Source organism: Gallus gallus, chromosome Z (assembly GCF_016699485.2).
Source record: "Gallus gallus isolate bGalGal1 chromosome Z, bGalGal1.mat.broiler.GRCg7b, whole genome shotgun sequence".
NCBI classification, from domain to species: Eukaryota; Metazoa; Chordata; class Aves; order Galliformes; family Phasianidae; genus Gallus; species Gallus gallus.
This window is the reverse complement of record NC_052572.1, coordinates 32,136,751-32,157,301: the sequence shown is the minus strand read 5'-3', so window position 1 is coordinate 32,157,301 and position 20,551 is coordinate 32,136,751. Positions and strand designations below refer to the sequence as shown.

The following is a 20,551-nucleotide window of genomic DNA, read 5'->3' as shown; positions in this document are numbered from 1 at the left end:
GGCAACTGGCCCCTGAAGCACTTTCCAAACCACTGTATTCTGATCTGAATTCTCGTGCTATTACACTACTGAGATCTTGCAGAGGGTGGAGACTTTCTGAAGTTATCCTGCAACTGCTGAGAAGACCTCTCTTTGTCCCCTAAATTCAGTCAAATACAGGGAGGCCAAGATTCAGTAACTTAGGAACAAGCTGTGTGAGTGTGTTATTACCAACTTCATGGAGATAAAGCTTTGATTTGGAAAAAAAATCAGTGAAGCTTTTCAGATCTCTTTTGTGCACAGTGAAACTTAATGAATGCATTCAAGTCTTCACTCATTCTAAAATTATAAAAATAGATTAACTCAGAGAGTATTGTGATTCTGCCTTATTCGCATCACAAGACTGGTGCTATCCTAATGACTGTATTCAGAACGCTATATATATTGTTATGCCTAATTTTGTAATGTGTGTTAATACAAAACTGAAACGTATTATTTTGGTGAAAAATACGTTTCTTCAGTTTCCTTCCTTGAGCAGAAGGTTGCTTTCTTCTTTTTCTTAGCTAGTGATAAAAAAAACCCATAAAGTTGAGCATAACTGAAATGTACTTGCACAATATACTTTGTGATAATTCTGAATTCTGTCTCTTCTTTTGTGTGAGTCTGTTACTGATTTAGTATGACAGGCACGTTTGTATCATGAACAAACCATATTTTTAAGAGAAAATACTGGAATGTTTACTTTCAGAAGTAAACTTAGGGAAGTTGTGAGCAGATGTGCAAGAGGAAGAATGAATTCAAAAAAGATTGCCAGTCCATACAATTTTAATATGATTTTTCATTTAAACTGTAATGTAGAAAAAAAGCCATTGTTCCTCAGTAACCTTCAGTCACCCTTGTGGAAGAGACGCAGATTTCACTTCTCATTTATTACAGGAAACTATGCTGCTTATGATTTCGACATCTTTGCTACTCTATCTTCACTGCTTAACCACTGTTTGTTTATTTTTTGTAGAGCTGAGAAGTCAGCAGAAGTCTAGAAACATGATCTCTAAATAACTGGATCTAAACAGAATAAACAAGGGATACTATTATCATGCATACGGACGAAACTTTCAGAGAAGCCTTCATACATTTTTACACTAGTGAAATAAAGCATACTTGCAACTTTTTTGTTGGATTATGCTAGAAACATTTTTTTTTTTTTGGTGTTGTCAAAGTGAATCACCACATCTCTTACAAATTACTCACGGCAATCCAAGAAGGAAGGTGTGTTTTCCTGAAGACTGAATTTTCCCCTTTCCCTTTGGCTCACAGTCCCATGGCATAACAAGCTAAGGCAATCAAGGATCTGTCAAATACGGCCCCTCAACCTGAGTTTGGAATTTGGTATGCTCTCAATTATGTGGTACCTACGTACCGGTATGATTCAGGAAGTGCTTCAGAGGTGGGAACCTGCCCCAAATCTTCCAGGTTGAGAATTAGAGAGTAAACTGTCCCTTTCTGTTAGAGCAATGAGTCAACACTTAAAAAAACAACAGATTTATCCCAGCTCTGCTGGACACAAACTGAACATTTTGCATCTAAATTGTAGTGACAATTTTAAACTTGGATTCTAGCTCCGTTTGTGTAGCATAGAGAATGGAAAATGTGAATGGAAAGGTATAAAATCAGAGAAGAAAGAAGCAGCGTAACAGAGGACTCTGAATAGAGGAAAGGTGAAATTCATAATGTACAGTACTTAGGTTGAACGTTCAAAATTAAACAGATTTATTGTCTGTTCTTTCATATTGTACCTCATAAAAGGCTTTTGGTTTCATAATTATAACTTCCCCGTGAGGACTGTATGTGATCTGTTTCCCTGAAACTGAGTAAAACAAAGACCACAGATGGCTTTCTTTGATAAGTGCAATAATTGGAGAATAAACTGCACAGTGCTAATTCATTAGTTCTGAGGTCTTCATACGGGTTCTGTAAAAGATGTATCTGGATACAAGTTTGTCTGCATAGAATGTGTTTCTAAAATGAAAGATACTGAACTATGAAATATAAAATCCATTTTAATGATTTAATCATCAATCATGCTATGATGAGATTATTTAGCTCAACAGAAGGCAAGTAATTCAAACCCTGCCTAAGAATTATTTTTAGGCATCAACTGGCAGTGCAACTAATTACTCAGTTTATGTCCATAATAACTGAATAAACTCCGGCTCTGAAACAAATGAATAATACCACTTTGCATTTGCATAGCACTTATCATCTATAGACCTGACAGTGTTTTAAAAAATGGGCAAACATTCATGGTGACTATTTCTAGTGAAAGCAGAATGTCCTGAATAAAATGTGACTATGAAGACAAATCAAAGCCTACTTGAAAGACACTGCTGCATTTAGCCACAAGATTCAGCAACCAAAACACAGTGAAAACATGTGCTATGCTTACATGAAAGGGTAATCAGGCAGGAAAACAAGTTTTTATAAAGGATATTTTATACAAAAAGGGTTGCTTTTTGTAGAAATCTGAGATGAACTGTATGTGGGATATAATGATAATGTGCCCAGTTCGGACTGTTGTCAGCTATTAAGTCTATGCAGTTGATGTCATCAAAGAGGCACATAAATACTTGCTATTTTTAACTCCAGAGTGATTGTCCTAACTCACTTTCTGAGCTGGGATGCTCTCCTGTAGTGCAAGCAGACTCATGGCGGAATGGAGAAGCTGAGGACAGATCCTGCTACCTGCATGGTTATGCACACAGCTGACTCCAAAGCAGCTTTAGCCTGTGTGCAAATACAGAACAAACTGTACCCTGATGTATTAAGACCCATTTTGTCCCAAATTCGTCCCTTGAAAAACATCTACAACTTGGTACTGAACTGAGCGCTAACCCTGGTAGAACTAGAGCTGGCACACAGCTTTTGTCTCCAAGAAGATCATTAGGTAAAATCAAAGTGGAAAATTCAGGAACTGGTTTAACCTAGAGTAGATCAGAGCTCTGTTTTCTGATTTTAGGTTGCAGAGTGATCTGTTGGCATTGTTTTGCTTCTTTTTTGCTATATGATGCAGGATATAGAACAGCAAAAGCAATACTAACAGCTTAACATCTAAACATATACTTATAAGCCAGAAGTGTGCCCTTGTGGCTGAGAGGGATAACCAAGTATTCTTGGGTGTGTTAAAAATAAGCATGACCAGCAGGTCAAGGGAGGTGATCCTTCCCCTCTACTCTGCCCTGGTGAGGCCACATCTGGAGTATTGTGCCCAGTTCTGGGCTCCTCAGTTCAAGAAAGACAGGTAACTTCTAAAGAGAGTCCAACGAAGGGCCACAGAGATGACTAGGGTCCTGGAGTATGTTCTGTATGAGGAAAGCCTGAGAGACCTGGGGCAGTTCAGCCTGGAGAAGACTGAGAGGCAATCTTACAAATGCTTATAAACATCTAGTGGGCAGGAATCAAGTGGATGGGGCCAGGCTGTTTTTTGATGGTGCCCAGCAACATGACAAGTGGTAAGGGGCACAAACTGGAACACAGTAAGTTCCATAAAAACATGAGAAAAAACTTCTTCACCCTGAGGGTGACAGAGCACTGGAACAGGCTGCCCAGAGGTCGTGGTGCCTCCTTCTCTTGAGATACTCGAAACCCAACCAGATGCTTTCCTGTGTGACCTATTGTAGGGAACCTGCTTTAACAGTGGGTTGGACTCAATGATCTCCAGAAGTCCCTTCAAGCCCCTGTGATTTTGTGGTTCTGTGATATACATCTTACTAAGTTATTACGCATTCCTTGTTAACATTTGCACTGCACCAGTAATCCACACCATTTGACTGTAGATACACCTGTCCGGAATGTTCATTCCAGTACCACCAATTTAATTTTTAACCAAGCGTTGGCAGTAACATCCTTATATTATTTGCATCATATCTGTTGCTTACAATATGGTTTACTCTTTGCGAAGAGCTGTAGGAAGATCCATCCATATACTGCAGTAATAAAATCATTTGAGTCATGTACAAAGTGAAGCTTCCAGCCGAAACTAAGGTTGTATGGGCACTAAGCCACGCTTCAAACACATAATAAAAAATGCCTTATACGTATGCTTTTTCTTTCAGGTGGATTAGGGTAAAATTTAACCAAGAATTAAGAAGCCTGCTCTCTTCTACCTTGAAGTTGATGGGATTTTTTTTTCAGCGAGTTTTGAAAAGGGGCAAATTGGGCCTTTTGGACACTTAGTGATCATATCTTTAAACATATGTGTGAGATCCTTAATGCAGTTTTGTATTTATAGATAAAATTCAATACAGGCATTACAGGGTCAAGACTATAGGTGGACTTTTCAAATAGAGAGCTGGTGCACCACTTGGTTGGATTTGGTAAAAAGACTCTTCTGACAAAGGAAGTGAAAAACAGCTTAAGAGTAAACAGAAACAGGTGGTTTTTTTTGTATTGCTATAATCCAGAATGTATAATATTTAAACCGTTTTATTGAGTTTTATACTTTTAAATCATGAAGCAAAGAGCTAAAAATTGATTCATATTGTTTTAAACAATAAAATCTGTGTTTGAAAGACATTAATAGACATGTCAACCCCTTCTGTGTCAATGTAATACAATACACAGGTTCCAGTACCTATCATCTCTGTCTTGTACCATTCTAGCAACTACAATAATATGAAGAAAAAAAAAAAAGTCCAATGGTACTTAAACACTGCCCATGGCAAGGGATTTTGTTCTTTCCAAACCAAGCCATTCAACAATTCTGTGATTCCTTGAATAATTCTGGACTACTAGCAACCTGCACCAAATAGGAGGAATTTTAGATCCAAACATCATTTATTTCAGCTAGACTTGTTGGGCAGTGAAGATAGGGTGTGAGGATTCAAATCAAAATTTTAGGCGACTTAATTAACTATCTACAATCATTTGTACAATTCACTGTTTTTCTTGACTCACTGCTTTTATTCCCTTATACTGCACATGCTTATATAAATATAATTCAAGGACATTTTGGAGGCATGCTTCACAGCTGATCTTGTTGCAGATGCCAAGATTTCCTACAATTTCACTTTAAACAGCTGTGTGAGAATCTTCCATCCCTGGGCACACCTGAGATTTCAGGAAGGCACCAAACCCAAGACACAATTAAATTTCTCCAGCAATAACATTTCTGGCTGACAGCCAACAAGATCATTCCTGAGTTCAAAGCACAAATACACTCATACTCGTATTATTTCATAAATCTGGTACAGACTAGCTCAGTTTTCAAATTAATGAATGAATTATCTACAAACTTAAGAGTCTGCTGAGATTGACTCTTCCCAGTAGAAGAAGGAATGTGTAGAGAATAGAGCACTGAAATTGCAAGCTACATGAAGCTGAATTCTTTTAGTGTTTTTGGCTTGAGAACAATGTTTGAGAAGTTTGTTGAAAATATCTTTCCTCCCCCCAGTACTTCCCCAAGTTTGCTAGACTAACACATCTCTTTTTTTCACACATGATGCAAAGCTTAAGTTATCAAAATGTGGCCTTTACTTTAGGTTTGATAGTGGCTATATACGTGAGACATGCAAGTCTAGGGTCATAAAATACAACAGTTCTGATGTATTTCCCTTAAAGCCTCATTTTGTTTGCCAACTTTACTGTATGCCTGTAATGTTGTGACTGAACAGGAAGTAGAAGTGTTATTTTTGAGAACCTACAGTGCAGCTTCTAAAATAGGAACTTATTCTGAGTTGCTGGTATTTCTGCACCCCAGTATCTGCCAAACTCCTGTAGAAGAGGTCAATCTAGGGCTAGTGCTCTCTGCCTGCTTCCTCTGGGTGTGCAAGCACAAACCTGCCAGTTTGCAGCAGTGCTGACGCAGGCCTTGAATCATATTCCAAACCTGAAAAAACAAAATTAGAAGCAGCTTTTGAAAACACAAGCTGATTGACATCTCTAGATCCAGCTTCACGTTTTAGAAAACATTAGTCAGTTTGCCTTTTCCTGTTGGGATGAAATAATCCTCCCTGTTTTGACAGTCTCTAGCTTTGTGGAATGGAAAGTCAAAATAAACAATGAAGACCAAATTGAACATGCTAATACACAACCTCAAATGCTTCTGTAATTCCTAGACCTCAGCCAGACAGCTTATCCAAACATTTCCTCCTGTTGACTCTCTCTGTCTCCCACGCCATCCTGGGCTACTAGATTTTAGATAGGAACTTCTAATACACATTATACAGATTGAAAACAATTTCATTAGCACAAACTCCACTATCATAATTGTAATCTTCAGTAAATTAACACAATTAACCACACTAGGTCTCCTCTGAGCTGTCCCCTCCTCTCAGCACACAAACCAAAGCAGGCAACATGCTCTTGTATAAAGCTAGCATGCAGTGTTCTCTGCAACATTAGCAGATCTACAGCATCAGCAGGACCATGTCACTGCTCCTCCTTCAGCTGCTAGTGCTCTCGTGTCTTGGAGACACAGAGCCACAGCCAGATTCACAGCAAAGGAAAAGGCGGCCACTTCAGCACCTTTTCTATTTGGACAGAAACTTACTTGAAAGCCAGAGTTTTCATGAGTTGGTGGGGGAAAACCCAGTAGGTGTTAAGGAAACCCAGGAAGAGCCAAGCTTTTTTATAGCATTTCCACAGACAGCAGGAGAGAGTCAGAAGCAAGGGGAGAAAAAAATGTCCAGATTCATCCTTCCTAATGCAGAACTCTATGCACACCAAGATCTGAGAACCTGGGCAGCACCCAAAGAGATCTCTCCTGTGGAAAACTTCTCTCCATCCTACTATTCCAACAAGAGGGATGTTGAACCTCCCTATAGAAAAGATGCCAAAAAATTCTGGGACCATTTCATGTTAAGGAAAAATTCAGCTTCTGAAGAGGTTGTCCTGCCAATCAAGACCAATGAAATGCACCAAGAAACTTGCAGAACCCTGCCTTTTTCCCAGGTAAGAACAGGTGTTCTCTCCCCTGCCCCTTATAATCAGTAATCTAAGATACATGGATTAGTTCGTTTGCTAAGACACAGGGCCACTTCAGAATACTCAACAACATTAGCTCCTGAGAAATGTTCAGTACTAACTTAGATTTATGTATCACTGCTGCTATTGTGAACTTCATACTGCTTTGTGTTTCAGAGTGTTGCTCATGAGAGCTGTGAGAAGGTGATAGTCCAGAACAATCTATGTTTTGGCAAGTGTAGTTCCTTTCATGTTCCTGGTCCAGATGATCGTCTTTATACCTTTTGTTCTAAATGCCTGCCCACCAAGTTTTCCATGAAGCACTTGGATCTCAACTGCACCAGTTCTGTCCCAGTGGTCAAAAAAGTCATGATTGTGGAAGAGTGCAACTGTGAGACTCAGAAGATAGAAGATCCTCTGCTTGGATCTCGACAGTCAGATTTTCTTGGAAATCTACCTGAGCACAATTAACCCATTCAAGGTAACTCTGAAGTCCCAGGTCATAAGAATTTGCCAATGAAAAGAAAAACAAAAAATAATCAGTGAAGCAAGGTTTTCATCACACATTTACACCTTAATATTAAAGACACAGACTTTCTGTTTAAGCCGCATCTCTGCTTCGACAAGAACTTTACTTAAAATTTAACAGATGTTTCCTTGCTCAAGATCATGTGGTTTATGGGTAGAGTCCTTATTTTAGCAAGACAGATCTTAAAAAGTTTTCCATCCTTCCTACACCTGACATGCTAGCACACTAGGAAACAACAGCTGAAGAACTAATGTGATTTATTTCTGCAAAAACCTAAAGTACTAGATGGTTTATGATGCCTTTACTTGCTAAGAATGTCAGCGTTGTTCTATTGGTAACACGGAGGAAGCTTTAGTTTCCTCACTGCAAAAACAGTCTGTTTTTATATCAAGAGAGTGACTGGATAATTAAAAATATAAATGGACAGAAGGCAGAAAGAGAGCTGTGAAGAGTTACTCTGATTGTTCTCAGCTGGAGTTCGGTTTCCAGTAAAACTAACATACCTCACAGCTTACACACTTAAGATAATGGTTGCAAATGGTGTTTTGCCATAAAAGCTACTTACTCTCCTTTTATAAATCTGCAGTTGTTCTGCATTTATTTTTATTGAAAGTTTAACATAGTAGAAGGAAAAAAAAAGCAGGTATACTTTCACATCACCAGAAATTAATGGATAGTTATTATTGTTATTTAAGCTGACTTTGGAAAGGCAACAAACATTTTCTATGTGATGAATTTCAAGGTTGACAGCACCAGCAAGATAAAGTAATGTTCTCAACAGTTAAACTGAAGCAGAAAACGTATATCTGTGATAGAAAAAAAAAACCCTGCAAAATAATTTTAGAAAGCTTTTTATTGGGAAAGGTCTGATTCCAGTCCTCGCCAGCAGAGCACCAGTGGCTGTTAGCTGACTGCTGGCTTTCCAGTTGCTTCTCCCTGGATTTGTCTTGCAGCCCTAACGTATCAGACACAGATCAGCTTCCAGAAACCAGACTTCATCCTATCTATCTACCTAATCCAGCTCCTGTAATCTGCTGGGAATATTGTTCCAGTGCTACTGCCACACTAGCAGACTTTGGTTCCTGTTGGAACCACATGGAACTATGTGCACCTTTTTCTTTGGGTACTGGAAATAAGTACTGATATAGCTGGTCAATTCAAGGTAACGAGTGAAATGTATATGTGTCTTTGTATGTTATGGTATGATATATAATGTCATTTCAAATAACAAGCTGTCAATGTTTCATCCTCCCTGTATCAAATGCATTATACCCAGTAAATATTTATTTTAACTTACTTTAACATTTTTTCTATCTTCATTATACTGATCAATATTCTCAGGATGCCAGCTGGTGAAGTGAGCTAGCACCCAGATTCAGGAATGGGCCATCACATTAGACTGAAAGGAGGATGAATAAGCTAAGGTTACGAACAAAGAAAAAATGTTTTTCTGAAAGGAAGCATCAGCTAGGAACCATACAGCTTCAGAGAACAAAGTAGTTCTGAACAAGTAATGCAATCTTTTACAGTAGCTATTTCTCCTTACTGGGCAAATCCAAATGCACAGCCAACCCTAAAAACTGGTGCTTTGTTAAAGAATGCTGTATGCAAGTGGAAAAGCTAAGAGAGTCCACTGTCTCACTGCAAGATTCAAACCTCAGTACCTTATCAAACCTTTTGAGTTGTGATTAGTAACGTCCAATTTTAATGAAGCCTAAACACAAAAAACATCAAAGTCCCTAATTTTTTTTCTATCTTCATTCTTAAGTCTACTATTTAACCTTAAAAAGCTAAATTTTCAGAGTTTTCTGTTACTAGTGTTTTAAAGCTGCATGCATATATAGGAATCTTTGTCTGCATTTTTCCTCTTCAAGAGAACCATCTGAAGGTAAGACTTATATGTCCAATAAGATCAGAAGTCAATTAAAATGAAAAATTTTTCACTCTCATGATTTTGACATGATTGACTCCTAAACTGTGACTTTTCCACATAATAATGGCATAAGTGAAGTTATATTTTGGACTGTAAAGTATTCAACCTAGTTTTTAAAGCTCTTTCTGTGTGCTGCTGATTATTGTAATCAAAGAAATCCATTCATGTGAGGAGTCTGCCGGACTAGATTCTTAGTGTGAATTTGCACAGCTTAAAAGTAGGTGAAAAGAGGTAATGACAGCTGTAGTAATTGCTAATTAGATTAGTGCTGTAGTTTTTTTGGATGAATGTTTAATTAACCCAGCAATGACTGGTTGCATGTAATTAGCACGGCATCCTGCAAAATCAAGAATGTGTTAATTGGATCAGATTTCTCAGCCTCTAAAATTTCTTATTAGGAGTAACCTGTGCCTAAAGGCTAACAGGATTTTGTTATTTCAGCACAGCTATGATGGCCTCTGTTAGTATAATGATGTGGGTCAGAAAGGTGAGGGGTTACGCCCTTATCAATATATGGGTTCACACTGTGGTAATGCTATTACAGCAGTGAGCCTGCATGACTTCTGTCTAGCTGCCTCCATTCAGATGCAGCTTCATGTAATGAATGTTTTTCCCACTATAACTGCTAACAGTGGAATTGTTCCTAGTGCAAACCAACTTCACAGAGCAAGACAAACCTACAGTTACAAAACTGTCTGAACTTCTGCATTTTTGCTATTTATTTGACCTGCCAGATGCTTTCAAAACACAAGCAGAGTTACGTTCTTTACCTTGGAAATAACTGAGGAAAAGCACTGTTTATTCTTACTGCCTGAGGAAAGCATATCCTCGCTACATGCTATTCTCTTGTGTAAGGATTTCGTGAGACTGGCATTAACGCCTGTAATTACATCCAGCACCAGAGGGTAGCTCCTAATGAATTTCACCCCACCATAATTTCCAGGAAACCATCACGGAAGCTGCCCTCAGTACTTTGTGCTTGGTACTTTGTCCACCATGCTTATGAAATATTCACAGCTAACATCGTGGCTGTCAGCTAACAAGCTTTAACATGTTTTACTGACAGGTGGTGAAATCTCATCTCCCAAACTTCCTAGCTCCTCACGGCAATAGCAAGACAATGAGATTGCTTGCTCCAGGGAGAGCCCCTTGCCAGTCTGTACAACCACATAATCACACTGTGTGGAGGAACTGGGAGCATGTGCTGTGCAGGAGGGTGCAAGGGAAGAGGAGTGGGGTTGAGGATGCCTGGGGTCCTCCATCAGCAGGTCTGCATTTTGAGACTTTGTCAGTGAAAACAGCAATCATATACTGGTAGTGAATTATAAATAATTTACATTTGATATTTTGTTAAACCTAACTCCTTGACTATCTGGTAGGCAGCTACCAACTTCTGCTCCCTTTAAGGCTCACCCTGGCAGCTGTCAGCACTTACTTTGCTCATATGAGAAAGAATGGGGACAAGACAAGCAAGCTAGTACTTGGCCCACCGCAAGAATACTGCCAAAAACATTAATTCCTGTAAACATCCTGTTTACAGAGCCTCAAGTTCTATTGTACCAGCTAAATGAGTTTCAACTCAAACAATGAAAAATGGATCAAAATCTAACATGAATGAAAAAAAAAAGGCAAAAAAAAAAATCTGAGGCATTTTTGTTTTGTTGGTTTAGGGTTTTGCTATTACCAGCCATTTACACACTTTTGAAGCTGGTTCAAACTCACCTTGATACAGAGGCATCTGACCATCCTGTCATCCTGTCTGGGCTTCCAGCAGTAAACCTTGGAGAGAGAGAGAAGTTAAAAGTGCTAATGCCCGTATGTCTACAGCAGGACATGTTGGCTGAACTCCTTGTGCCTTCAGAGGGCCTTGGGTGAAAATTAACCAAATTAGACTACTGCTTGGTCTATTTCTACTATAGCCCCCATGTAATCTCTCTGGGCTGGCTGGCAGATCAGTAGATTTCACCATGTCTACCATGGAGGCGGATGGATCAGAAAGTGTACCCCGACTTTGATTTCTCCAGTAATTAGGTCGAAGAGAGAGCAAGCAAATGGAGTCCAAGAGCTATTTTCCTTTAAACTGACTAATGATTCATCCTCAGGATGTGACATTATGGCTGACAAAACTTCTGGGCCAGGATCAGGGCTGATCTCATTTCACTGTCGTGTGTCATCAACGCAGACCTCTGTTATGCGTCAGAAATGTGGTCCTTCATGACAGAAAGAATTTGTCTCTGATTCTAAAGCTAACAAGAGCCTCGTATATATGTTAGCAAGGTTTGTGTGGAAGTAAGCAACCAAAAGAAGTGGTGCCAAAGAAAAGAAGTGGCAGTAACAAACTGCACAGTTTAGAAGGATCCAGGAAGGCAGGTACTATTGAGAAGGTGAATTTCTCAAACCAGGAGATATTTGTGCACAGACAGCCTTCTGCACATCGAATGAAGGGCACAACTGGGCACAAAATGAATCCTGAAACACAGCCTCATGAAGCAAGGGACTTGTAAGCAGCAGGAATCCAGGGAGTCATGGTGAATACTTCTATCCTGCATGTGTGCTCCATAACAGAGCATCAGCTGTTACCGCACATGGCTTGATTTTAGCATGCTGATTTAATGTTTACAGAGTGCCAATAAAATTTTTATGATGACAGCTGGTGGGTCCTGTGGTAATTTACAAACAGCAACAACAACACAACACAGACATCAGAAACTCCAAGAGGGATTCTACACTATTGTGCAATATTCAGCACCGAAGAATATGGGTATTTTTCTAATTTTGCAGACTTTTAATAGACACTGTGTAATACATCCACTTTATGTAAAGTCCATATTATGCAGTTAGTATTTCACCTGGGTGAGTCCTTTTCTTCAGAATGGATTTCACCATAAAGACTCATCATTATCTATCATAGAATCCAAAATCAAACTATCTGGACTTGCTACTCTGGTAAAAGTGTCATGTAATTTATGTGTTTGAGTACTTAATTTAAACTGATAAGCCAAGCAGATGACTGCTTACTTTTCTTCCTGCACTGTGCTTCCCCAAAAGAAATACAAACAAATGGAAACAGATGTGCTCACTACTGACCTTGAGCAGACTGCTGCCTTTAATCCACAGCCTGTTTACTATGAAAATCCAGGAGTAGAAAAGAGTAAAACACAACCTGTCTGATGCAACTACAGACCCAGTGACTGGCCACTACCAGTATGCCATGACAGATCTGCAAACAGCTGGCATATGACTAGAAAATGATATTATTTGATTATTTTTCATTCCACAGGAAACTTTCATCTGTCATACTTTCCCTCGTTATTTATTTTTCCATTTTATCCCAAGTCCTTACTTTCCTATCCTGATTTTTTTTTCCCATGTGCATTTAGTCTTCAAAAAGTGTTTTCACAAAACCACATATTATGCCTTTCACATATAAATTCACTTGTGCAATTTGTAATGGAATGGAGGCTAAATGACTTTTCCAGTTATTCTCTTACCCACGTTTTCAGTGTTCCAACCCATCAGCCTGTTTTCAGTTACTTGCTCCTGCAGTCATCCGTAGCTAGCAGCTCCTAAGGCAGCCCTGTTCCCTCACATACTAGGCATGCTTAGTTCACCTTCCAGACCAGTTTCTGCTATGAGTGTGTATTTTCAGGTTGGAGCAGCTTTGGCTTGAAATGTTAACAATTGTCCTCTATGACAGAAGAAAGTGGACACTGAAAGAAAAGATCTGGGACAAGGGCCAAAATCATAATGAATCATAGAATGAATCACAGAATGGCCTGGGTTGAAAAGGACCACAATGATCATCTAGTTTCAAGCCCGCTGCTATGCGTAGGGTCACAAACCACTAGACCAGGCTTCCCAGAGCCACATCCAGCCTGCCCTTGAATGCCTGCAGGAGTGGGGCAAAAGTCCCAATGAAAGCCTGAAATCTGCCCAGACACCAAACTGACTTTAGATGTTGGGTGCTCTCTTTTCAGGATAATACGTAGCTTTTAGAAGAACCTGTCAGTACTGAGGAAGAGCTTTCTGCATCAGTGATGACCACCGCACTATTCGCCCATTTCAGTGCAGAAAAACACAGCAGGGCAAGAGCCCACGGCTTCCAGAGGGAACCAGGCCACTCAGCAGATGGGGCTGCCCTGAGGTAGCCAGGAGATCACATCAGCGATGGGTGCTCAAGGCGTGAGTCCCAGATGGGAGCACTGAAATCACCCTCCATTACAAGCTGTCTGCAGCTCTGAGCCACTGCTAATTGCTCTCTGGGCAGAGATGACTGCTAAAAACATCAAAAAAAAAAAAAAAAAAAAAGAGTCTGCGGCCACACTCGAGGGCTGCCTCGCACAGGAACGAAGCCAGACCCGCGGAGCGCGGGCGCACCGGGCCGCCTCACAGCGATCCGCGCGCATGCGCGGCCGGGCGCGCGGAAGCGGAAGGTGGCGCTCCCGGCTCGCTGCTGCGGCGGCTGCCGTTCGGGAGCGTGGGAGCGGCCGAGCTGGCCCCCGGCGGTTGCTATGGAGAGCGGGGGAGAGGGGGGAGCGTGACCGTGGCCCCTCCTTTCTTCCTCTCGGTCTCGCCTTACGGTTGGTTCCGCCTCGTGTCCAGGGTAGGGAGGGGGGCGAGGGGTCCGGCGGGGGAGGCGGTGGGCTGCTGTGGGGCGCAGGGACTGGTGCTTAATGTTGGCTCTGCGTGCTGGGCGAAGACAGTGTTCTTGTGTTGGTGATGTGAGGGTGCAGTGAGTGCATGCTGGCAGCGCAGGCCCGTGCGGTGCTTGGCATTCCGTTCGTGGATGCAGGCGGTGTTCACAGACACGCCGTGCAGGGTTCTGTGTGTAACAGAGAACTAGCTGGGAGCGTTATGGCTACCTGCACTAATGTGTCGGCAGCCGCCTAGTAACTGCATCATAACGAGGTCGTTACAACCCGCTGTTGTATCAGTGCGGGGTGCTGGCTGCAAGGGGTTTGGCCGTGGCAAAAACACACCACTGCGTGTGTTGGCTGTTCAGATACTGTTTTTGTTAAGCTGAAGGCCTGCGAAAAGCAATGCTATTTCTTGTCTGACGCAGCTCTTCACAAAAACGACTTAAATGTGTAGCTGAAAAGTAATTCAGGCATTTGCTTTAAGTCCACCTTTTTTTTGTTTGTTTGTTTGTTTGTTTGTTGTTTTTCTCCTGGTAGAGTGTGGTTTTAGTTTTGTAATAGTTGCTTTAGGCAGCAGCTCTTCAGCCACGTGCAGAAGACTTCAGGAAAGTTTTAGATGTAAAACCACAAGTGAAGCCACAAGTTGGCAGAGCCTATTGAGTGCTGCATTCTTGCTTTAGCTACCACACGCAGGATGTATAGCAAGTTACGTGCATAGCAAAGCTGGGGAGGGGTCTGGAGCACAGGCCTTGGGAGAAGCGGTTGAAGGAGCTGGGATTGTTTAGTCTGGAGAAGAAGAGACTCAGGGGAGACCTTATTGCTCTCTGTACCTGATGGGAGGGTGTAGTGAGCTGGGGGTCGGCCTCTTCTCCCATATAACTAGCAATAGGACTAGAGGGAATGGCCTCAAGCTGCGCCAGGGGAGGTTCAGGCTGGATGCTAGGAAATACTACTTCTCTAAAAGAGTGGTCAGGCACTGGAATGGGCTGCCCAGAGAGGTGGTGGAGTCTCCAACCCTGGAGGTGTTCAAGGAACATTTGGATGTTGTGTTGAGGGACATGGTTTAGGGAGAACCATTGGTGATGGGTGGATGGTTGGACTGGGTGATCTTGTAGGTCTTCTCCTACCTCAGTGATTCTAGGATTGTAAGTTTCTACTTCCTGTTCTATCTAAATTGCTTAGAAAACACCCTTTTCAGGAAGTGGTGCTTTTCCTCCTCTAAATGTGTACTTCATAGAACAGAGCCTTGCTCAGTTTGTGTGAGTTCTATAAATTGTACTTCACAGTGAGCCATACTGAGCAATATATCTATGTAAACATTTGTTGGAGCATTTGTGGAGAAGAGTTCTGGGGAGGTGAGATTTTGCAAGTCTTACTTTCTATACTGAACTAGAAGGATTTTTTTTTTCCTGTGTGTGTGTGTGTGTGTGTGTGTATGTGAATATTGCATTCAAGCAAGTCTGTTACTTCAATTGTGGTTTGTGTGAAGATTTCTCTTTTTTGGGGAACGACATTCTGCCTTCCTGCTTTAGGTTGTGGGCTCATTATTCAGTAGACATTACATCAGAATTCATACTGAAGATTACTGTACTGAGCAAATACTAATAATGATATTGATGATGTTTGATATTGATAATAATATTGACAATGTGAACGGAACTGGGGAGAATGAGGAGGGTTAAGGAATATGTTCTTCGTGCATCCCCTTATAAAAGTATCTTTGGGAAGTTAAAGAATAATTTTTGATCACATAGGAAGGAGTCGGCCATCTTTTGACAAACATGAACTTCTCACAGCCACAGGTGCTGTTTCCTTTCAAATGCTTTGTATTTGAAATGTTTATTTAGAACAGATTGTTATTAATTCTGTTAAGAGGGGAAAAAAATGCAAAGCCTCAGTCGCGTGTGTTTTATCCTAACGTATTTTGCTGGAAAAGTTCTAGGCATTACGTGTATGAGTACTGGGTGTGTAGGCATAAATCATTTGTTTCTTTTCAATGGTATTGTTGTAAATTGACTCAAACTTTTATTCTCAACATACAGTAATTCTTCTTATCAGAAATGGTACATTCTAAAGAACAAACTAAATTATGTGGGATTGGTCTTCCTTTGTTTTGGTGTAATTTTTTTTTGAGAGAGTGAATACAGATTTTTTTTTTTTTTAAACAGTACATTTTAAAAGTGAAGACTACAAATTCACTTTGCCTGTGAGTTAAATTCAAATGTAGTGTTTGCTATCTTGTCACTGGAGTATGCTTCTGTTTATGTTTTAATATTGTCCCCCATACCTACTAATCTGTATAAAGCACATAGACCAAGGGGAGGAGGGAGACTAACTGTCTTCGCTGGAAGTCGTCATATTAATGTTATCTGTGTAGTATCACTGGCAGAAGTACAAAGAAAAACAGAAGATTTATCGTTATAAAAGGCATTGCCTATTAAACATATGGGAAGTAAGAGTATTGCGGTGTAGCACCAGTACTGCAGTTTTCTATTGAACCTTACCTGAACAATCCCATCTAAAACATGTTAAAATTTTGAAATGTTCTAGAACTGAAATTAGAAGAAATAAATTTAGAACCAGTGTAACAATTCAGATGCGAGAGGCTGAGGAGCTGTGTGTCTGTGTAAATAGCTTGAAAGGAAGCTGTGTTGAGTGAGGTGACGTACTGAGATGAAGATCATTTGAGTATCACTCTCCTTTCTGTATTTCAGAAACAACAGAAAAGACAAAGTTCCAGAGCTGGATGATGAAAAATCTCCTGGTTTCTTTGCTTGTCTTGAGAATGGGTTCTTCTTTTGCATAGTTCCAAATTCGTGAAACTTGTCATCATCAAAGGTACAGTTTTGTCATTGGTTTGATTTTATTTATTATGAAATTAAATAATGTGATGCAGGGAGCAGGTGGTCACTGAGTAGTAAGAATTTGGGATGAATTTCCGTCATAGGGCTTACTGTTTTTTTCCAAAGTGTCCCTCACTAGTTACTGCTCACACATTATACTTAGATGGCCACTTATGAGTGAATATTTCAGTTTGTGTAGATCTGTTTTGTTTCTTGAGCTCTTACTTCATTTTCTGAAGATGCAAGTCCTTTCCTGCCTCCTGGGGCAGGAGTCCATTGGTTCCTCCCGTCCCATTAATCATGGAACCAGGACGTACTGATCCAAAAAAAAACATTGGCAAGGTTGAACCTTCCCTACAGTAATCCATTACTTGTTGCTGTGTGACAGATGGCAGCTGAAGGGCAGTCTGACAGGGTGGCATCTGACACGGAAGTGCATATGAAGCAAAGGTGTGGAACTGAGTTCCTTCATGAGAAAAAAATGGTACCTGCTGATATTCATTGACGCTTGCTGAATGTTTATGGAGTCCAAATAGTGGATGTGAACACAGCGTGGCAGTGGGTCACCTCGGCTGGTACAGATTTTTACAGGTGTAACATACAAGTTCTTGTTCATTGCTGGAAAAAATACAAAGCTAGTGGTGGTGCCTGTGTTGAGTAAGTGTGTGTTGTAGTTGAGAATTTGTTGTATTAGTGTTATGGTGCTGTTTGTATCTGTTTGTAGTTCCATTGGATATAGATGGGTATCTCCAAAAGTAATGCCTCTTATGTTGCATCTCATCAGGTGCTGTGAAATTCTGTATATTCAGTTCGTTTAAAGGTTTCTTTATCTGTTCCTCTCTCACTGAGGATAAGTCTCTGTTGCTCTTTACGTTCTCAGTGGTCTCAGGGGCCTGGAATTTCAGAAAGCAGGTCATACCTGTGGAGATTGAGTTCACGAAGGCAGTTTGACCTTTTCTGTGCCCTTTCACCAGGTATTCTGTTCCATTTACCCTAACCTTCCTAATGCTGCTGGTCTACCTCTAGAGTTCCTTGTTGACTTCATTCCTCACTAGACTAAACACCAGATTCAGCTTCATATGACTTTCCTAACCCCAGCCCTATTCATTCAAATTATATTTTTCAGTATTCTTCAAAGGCCACCAGTTATGTTGCCCCCTCATAAATGCTTCATTTTTATGTCTTAGTTCTCTTAGGAACTCCTTGTTCATGTATGAAATGTTGCTTGGGCTCCTGCACATAGTACTGGACCATTCCTGAACTTGGAGGTGGTCCTTGAACCTGAACTCCTCTCTACAGGATGGTCTCCCAAGAAGTTCTTCCAACCAGGTCCTGGTACAGGACAAGGTCTGTTTTGGAGTCAGGCTGTGATCTCACTGTTTCCCTTCTTTCCTCTTTTATACCACCATCTCATGGATGTCACACCCAAGGCCACCACTGACCTTCACATTCACACCTGTTTCTTTGTTGGTAAGCAAGATGTCTAGCAGAGCTTCTTCACACTTGGGTTCTGTGTCAGGATTACTTGATTACTCCCAAAACTTGGATTACTTCAGCTCTGCTTTTTCACCCTTCCATCAAACACAAGGATGGTTAAATTTGCCCATGTGGTATGGAACCTGTCAATGTGAGAGCTTCTCCCATCTTTCTGGTTGAAACTTCATCTGCTTCATCAATCCCATATCAGGCAATCACTAGTAGACAGTCTCCACAGTGTTAGCTACACTGGTCTTCTTGCTGTGCCTGACGTTAGCTCAGGATGTCTGGCTCAGGATTTGCCCTAAGGTAGAGCTATACAGATTCCTGATGCTCTCTCATGTGACGGGCAACTCTCCTCTACTTCACAGTTGTAGTGTGTCCTTCCTGAGGTGCCTGTGTGTATCCATGTCAGCACTCTGATTGCATAAGATATTTCAGCTTGTCTCCATGATCTGAGTGAGAAAGTAGTGCCATACCTGCATGCAGGCCCCTGATTGCTCCAATTTGTTTATACCTGTAGTGGTATACAGGCACTCCAGATGGACACCAGGTTATACTGCTTTCTCTGAAGGAGTGCAATCTTCCCCATTGAGCCCTGTTCTCTAAATTATAAGATCCCTATTATCCACAACACCCTGCATGCTTGGCTTGCCCATTCTGTCTGCCACTTCCTCACTCAGTGTTGTCATGTGGGCTATGCTTCCTGGTCTCCACTGGCTCTGTGGTGCCAAAGTGGAAGAGCATTTGGGTGTAGTAGTCTGATCCCCAGACTTTGGTGTCAGTAACAGCAAGTCCTTGATATCTGAGCCCTTTGCAAGCGGCACACCGCCTGAGATCACAGGTTGGGTCATCAGAAGCACCTCACTCTGTGTAAGCAGTGAATTTCTTGTTACACTTTGGCTCACCCTGCTTACAGTGCCATGGTACTCAGGCCTTGTCAACTTGGAGGCTTCATTGGATAGAGCTCCCTGCTCTCACCTGCAGTGATAGCCCTGAAGAACCATCCTCCAGATGTTTACAAGCTTCCAGCCTTTGCCATCCTGGGCATCTTCATTCCCAGGCTGATAAGCATTTGTGTACCTTCTTTGTGCAGGTGGGTGTGAACACTTGTGTAATTACAGTGTCTTAAGTAAGTCTTGTTAATCTCATTTTTGGCATCCTTGATGTCACATTGTCTGCTTGCGTCCTCCCACAGTTCCTGTACTTGAGACAGATTCTCCTTCAGTGCGCACTTAGACTTGCATAAAATGTTCTAAACCTGCTGGTTGCCAAAGCTGACTCAAAATAAAGGCATATGAAGAACTAGTAGATTCAGGAGTGCAATACCACATAACTTATGTCTACACATACCCCTAGGAATACTGTGTGTACATCAAAATATTGTGCATGCAAAGTGAAATTAATACAAGATCAGTAAATACAGGACTAAATGTCCTTTATGATTTTCATAAACCTAATGTTTTTAAGGACACAGTAAGCTGTATTTAGTATAACATGCAGGTTTATAAAACAAATGTTAGCAAATCGGATGCATTCTTAAAGCAAAAATGAACACTAAAAAGGTAAACACTGTACTTGGAAAGGAACGCTGTTGTTCTATTGCAACAGCAATCAAGGGGTTGTGATAAACTGTAGAAGCATCATCTTATTTGGGTTTGAGTTTATTCCTTTTCTAGATAACCAACTAAAACAAGACATTAATGAAACTTGTGGATAGTGTTAAGCAGAGAAGTTGTGAATGTCAGTGAGAATGAAACTATTAAAATCCCTGAGAACAGAGGTAATGTCTGATCAGTAAATAAGATGAAATTTTGACAGAACAAATAGAAATTGAAGGACATCCATCAGAAATGAGGAAGTAGCCGACAGGTAAGTGAAGATTATGCTGAAAGGAGAGTCTCTTGGATAGAAGTGCAGCCAGGATTTTAAATGTGTATTAGAATATTAATATTCTTAACATGGAGGCAGCATGCCAAGAAGTGTAATGGTAGCAATCCTTCTCTTGCAGGTCCTGATTAATAGTGCTTATAATTTGTAGTGCAGGGAAAGAGCAAACCAAACACCAGTTAAACATGCTCTGAAGTTTGTATTCATGAATTTTCTTCAGACTAAAATTAATTTTAAAAAATCATCATATTAAACTATCAGAATGGGAACTTTTCTGTTTTAAGTGTTATTAACGGTGAAAAAA

The 20,551-nt window shown here is 40.7% G+C and overlaps 2 protein-coding genes and 1 long non-coding RNA gene across 9 annotated transcripts in view; 2 read left to right on the top strand and 1 right to left on the bottom strand.

The window, feature by feature from the left end:
- Positions 1-786: 786 nt before the first annotated feature.
- Positions 787-13,834, bottom strand: LOC112530522. Its single transcript, XR_003072179.3, has 3 exons — positions 12,893-13,834; positions 11,124-11,180; positions 787-5,863 (listed from the first exon to the last, which is right to left on the bottom strand). It is a non-coding gene; the product is annotated as an uncharacterized LOC112530522 (long non-coding RNA).
- CER1 (cerberus 1, DAN family BMP antagonist) lies at positions 6,357-7,452 on the top strand. Its single transcript, NM_204823.1, is given in 2 exon segments — positions 6,357-6,927; positions 7,117-7,452. Coding segments are annotated over 2 exon segments (819 nt in total). The 5' UTR covers positions 6,357-6,402; the 3' UTR covers positions 7,411-7,452.
- A 2-nt stretch (positions 13,835-13,836) lies between the features above and the next one.
- ZDHHC21 (zinc finger DHHC-type containing 21) overlaps positions 13,837-20,551 on the top strand; it is a 44,062-nt gene continuing 37,347 nt past the window's right edge. For 3 of the 7 annotated variants that reach the window (XM_015280106.4, NM_001031438.2, XM_040655584.2), the window contains exons 1-2: positions 13,837-13,981; positions 16,753-16,876. The gene's annotated coding sequence lies outside the window, so the exon portion shown is untranslated. Of the gene's footprint in view, positions 14,005-15,251; positions 15,394-15,792; positions 15,841-16,752; positions 16,877-20,551 lie in introns of those variants that run through there. The other 4 variants (XM_040655583.2, XM_015280103.4, XM_046905403.1 and 1 more) reach the window with 3 other exon arrangements.